This window comes from Myotis brandtii, unplaced genomic scaffold (assembly GCF_000412655.1).
Source record: "Myotis brandtii unplaced genomic scaffold, ASM41265v1 scaffold632, whole genome shotgun sequence".
NCBI classification, from domain to species: Eukaryota; Metazoa; Chordata; class Mammalia; order Chiroptera; family Vespertilionidae; genus Myotis; species Myotis brandtii.
In genome coordinates, this window is record NW_005370419.1 from 374,829 (window position 1) to 377,284 (window position 2,456).

The 2,456-nt window shown below is 66.3% G+C and overlaps 1 protein-coding gene across 1 annotated transcript in view; it reads left to right on the forward strand.

The window, feature by feature from the left end:
- Positions 1–2,456, forward strand: part of RPTOR (regulatory associated protein of MTOR, complex 1) — a 78,286-nt gene that overhangs the window by 55,821 nt on the left and 20,009 nt on the right. Inside the window, exon 12 of the mRNA XM_014528386.1 lies at positions 1,207–1,367. Coding sequence (XP_014383872.1) covers positions 1,207–1,367 — 161 coding nt within the window. The remainder of the gene's footprint in view (positions 1–1,206; positions 1,368–2,456) is intronic.

The window sequence follows — 2,456 nt, forward strand, 5'->3', positions numbered from 1 at the left end:
GAGCCGGTTCCTGAGTCTGGCAAGCAGCCTGCTGTAAATGGCCTGCTATCGACGGGTCTAACACTCCGTTTCCGTCTGCACTCCCTGGGGACGGAGACCCACAGAGCCAGTCGCCGATCTGGAGAAGGGAGGGGACCGACGGGAGCAGGGGCATCTGCCTGACCTTCCACAGCGACGGCCGGTCCTGCTCGCCCTGGGCCCGGTTAGGTGACCGAGGAGGCGGCACCGAGAGCCTGAGTGAACGTGGGGCAGGTCGTGGGGTTCGCCCCCGCACCCGTGCAGCTCCCCGGCGTTGGCTCTGCTCCCGCAGGTCCAGGGCAGCGGAAACGGGGATTTTTTAAGTATAAACACGAACAAAGCCAGTCCTGGTTGTGAAAGCACCGCATCCTGGGCTTTGGTTTCCCACAGCCCAGTCGTCCGGGTGGGAAGGCAGGGAGCACCCCTCGAGGGCAGGTTTCCCAGGGCTGGCACGGAACATCCCTCACACAGCTACCGCGTTTGTTCCCTGCCTCCTGCGCACCATGTGGCCTGCGGGTGTACCTGCGGGTGTACCTGCGGGTGTGGCCTGTGGGTGTACCTGTGTGGCCTGTGGGTGTACCTGTGGGTGTACCTGTGTGACCTGTGGGTGTACCTGTGGGTGTGGCCTGTGGGTGTGGCCTGTGGGTGTACCTGCGGGTGTACCTGTGGGTGTACCTGTGGGTGCTGTGGGTGTACCTGTGGGTGTGGCCTGTGGGTGTGGCCTGTGGGTGTACCTGCGGGTGTACCCGTGGGTGTGGCCTGTGGGTGTACCTGCGGGTGTACCCGTGGGTGTGGCCTGTGGGTGTACCTGCGGGTGTACCCGTGGGTGTGGCCTGTGGGTGTACCTGCGGGTGTACCCGTGGGTGTGGCCTGTGGGTGTACCTGCGGGTGTACCCGTGGGTGTGGCCTGTGGGTGTACCTGCGGGTGTACCCGTGGGTGTGGCCTGTGGGTGTACCTGCAGGTGTACCTGTGGGTGTACCTGTGGGTGTACCTGCGGGTGTACCTGCGGGTGTACCTGCTGGTGTACCTGTGGTTGAAGAACAGTGTCTCCTGGCCTCTGAGCGGAGCAGCAGGGACGGAAGCCCCTGCGTGGACCACGGTGCAGGACACAGGGCTGATCCGAGGGACTGGCCTCGCGCCTGCACGGCCTTGCAGTGGTGCCGTCATGACTCCTCCTCTCTCTGCAGGTGCTGCTGAGCCAGGTGCATCGGCTGAGAGCCCTGGACCTGCTGGGCCGATTCCTGGACCTGGGCCCCTGGGCGGTGAGCCTGGTGCGTTTCTGCTGCGGGTACAGTCAGAAGGGACGTCCCTGTGTGGTCGAGGGTGACGTGGACGTGGCCGGTGGCCCGTGAGGCCCTGGGAGGGCGAGGTGGGCCTGTTGCCGCAGTATCGGGGTTTGGTTTCGCCCTCTTGTCCCACCTGCTATTATCAGGTGTCACTTGCAGCACAGAAAATGCGCCAGCGTGTGGCTCTCCAGGGAGCAGCTCAGGCCGCCCGGCCCCACCCCAGCCACACGGCACAGTCCCCGGGAGCCCGCGTCGCACTCGGCTCTAGGCGCGGTTCTGAGCCCTCTCCCAGTTGCCCTGCAGAGGAGGGGCGGCCGGTTAGAACAGGAAAGACGGGCAGACGCGGACCCGAGGAGCAGTCGTTTTCCAGCAGAGCAGGAGGAGAGAGCTGCTGGGAGGGCCTTTGGGTGAGGGGAGCGGGGACCTGCTGGTCGGGGGCCGTGCGAGGCCTTGTCCGCTCTGTTGCAAATAACGGAGTGACGGTGCGGGACGTCACTGCTGGAGCAAGGGCAGCTGAGGACTCTGTGCCACCGGCTGCGCGTGTCCGTGGCGGGCGGGCCTGTGTTTGCGGGCGGCCTGCTGGCCGAGGTAAACTCCGTGTTCGCAGTGAGGTGGGGTGGCTGCCCTGTGCTCGGCCCGACTGAGAGGGCAGGCAGCTGCCGCATGGGCTCCACGTTCTCTGATCTCCGTGTGTGGCTATTTAAGTCTCCTCCTTACATAACGTCATCGCAGGCGGCTGAGCCACAGGCCCCTGAAGGGGAGAGGATTGGGAGGGACAGTCCGGCCCGGCACGGGTGGCCCCCAGGCGCCCGCGGCAGGGTCTGCGCACCTGTCAGCGTCACGCAGTCCCCGGGAAAGCAGCAGGGAGATGGGTGTGGATAGCATCTCAGAGAGGCGTTCATCCCGTGGCTGACGCGCACACAGCTAGCTCTGGCCCGGGGGAATGGAGCCAGGCCAGGGGGCGTGTGACTCACTGGGAAAGCGAGGCCCTCAGGTGAGGCCTGCATGCCCGTCCTCGTTAGACGTGGCCTTCAGCAGCGGGCACAGCCCTGCTGTGGCCGACGGCCAGTGTCCCGCCCCAGGAGGGGTCCTGTCCGGGGAGGCCTTGTCCGGGGGGCCCCTGTCCTGGGGAGGCCCCTGTCCCAGGGGGG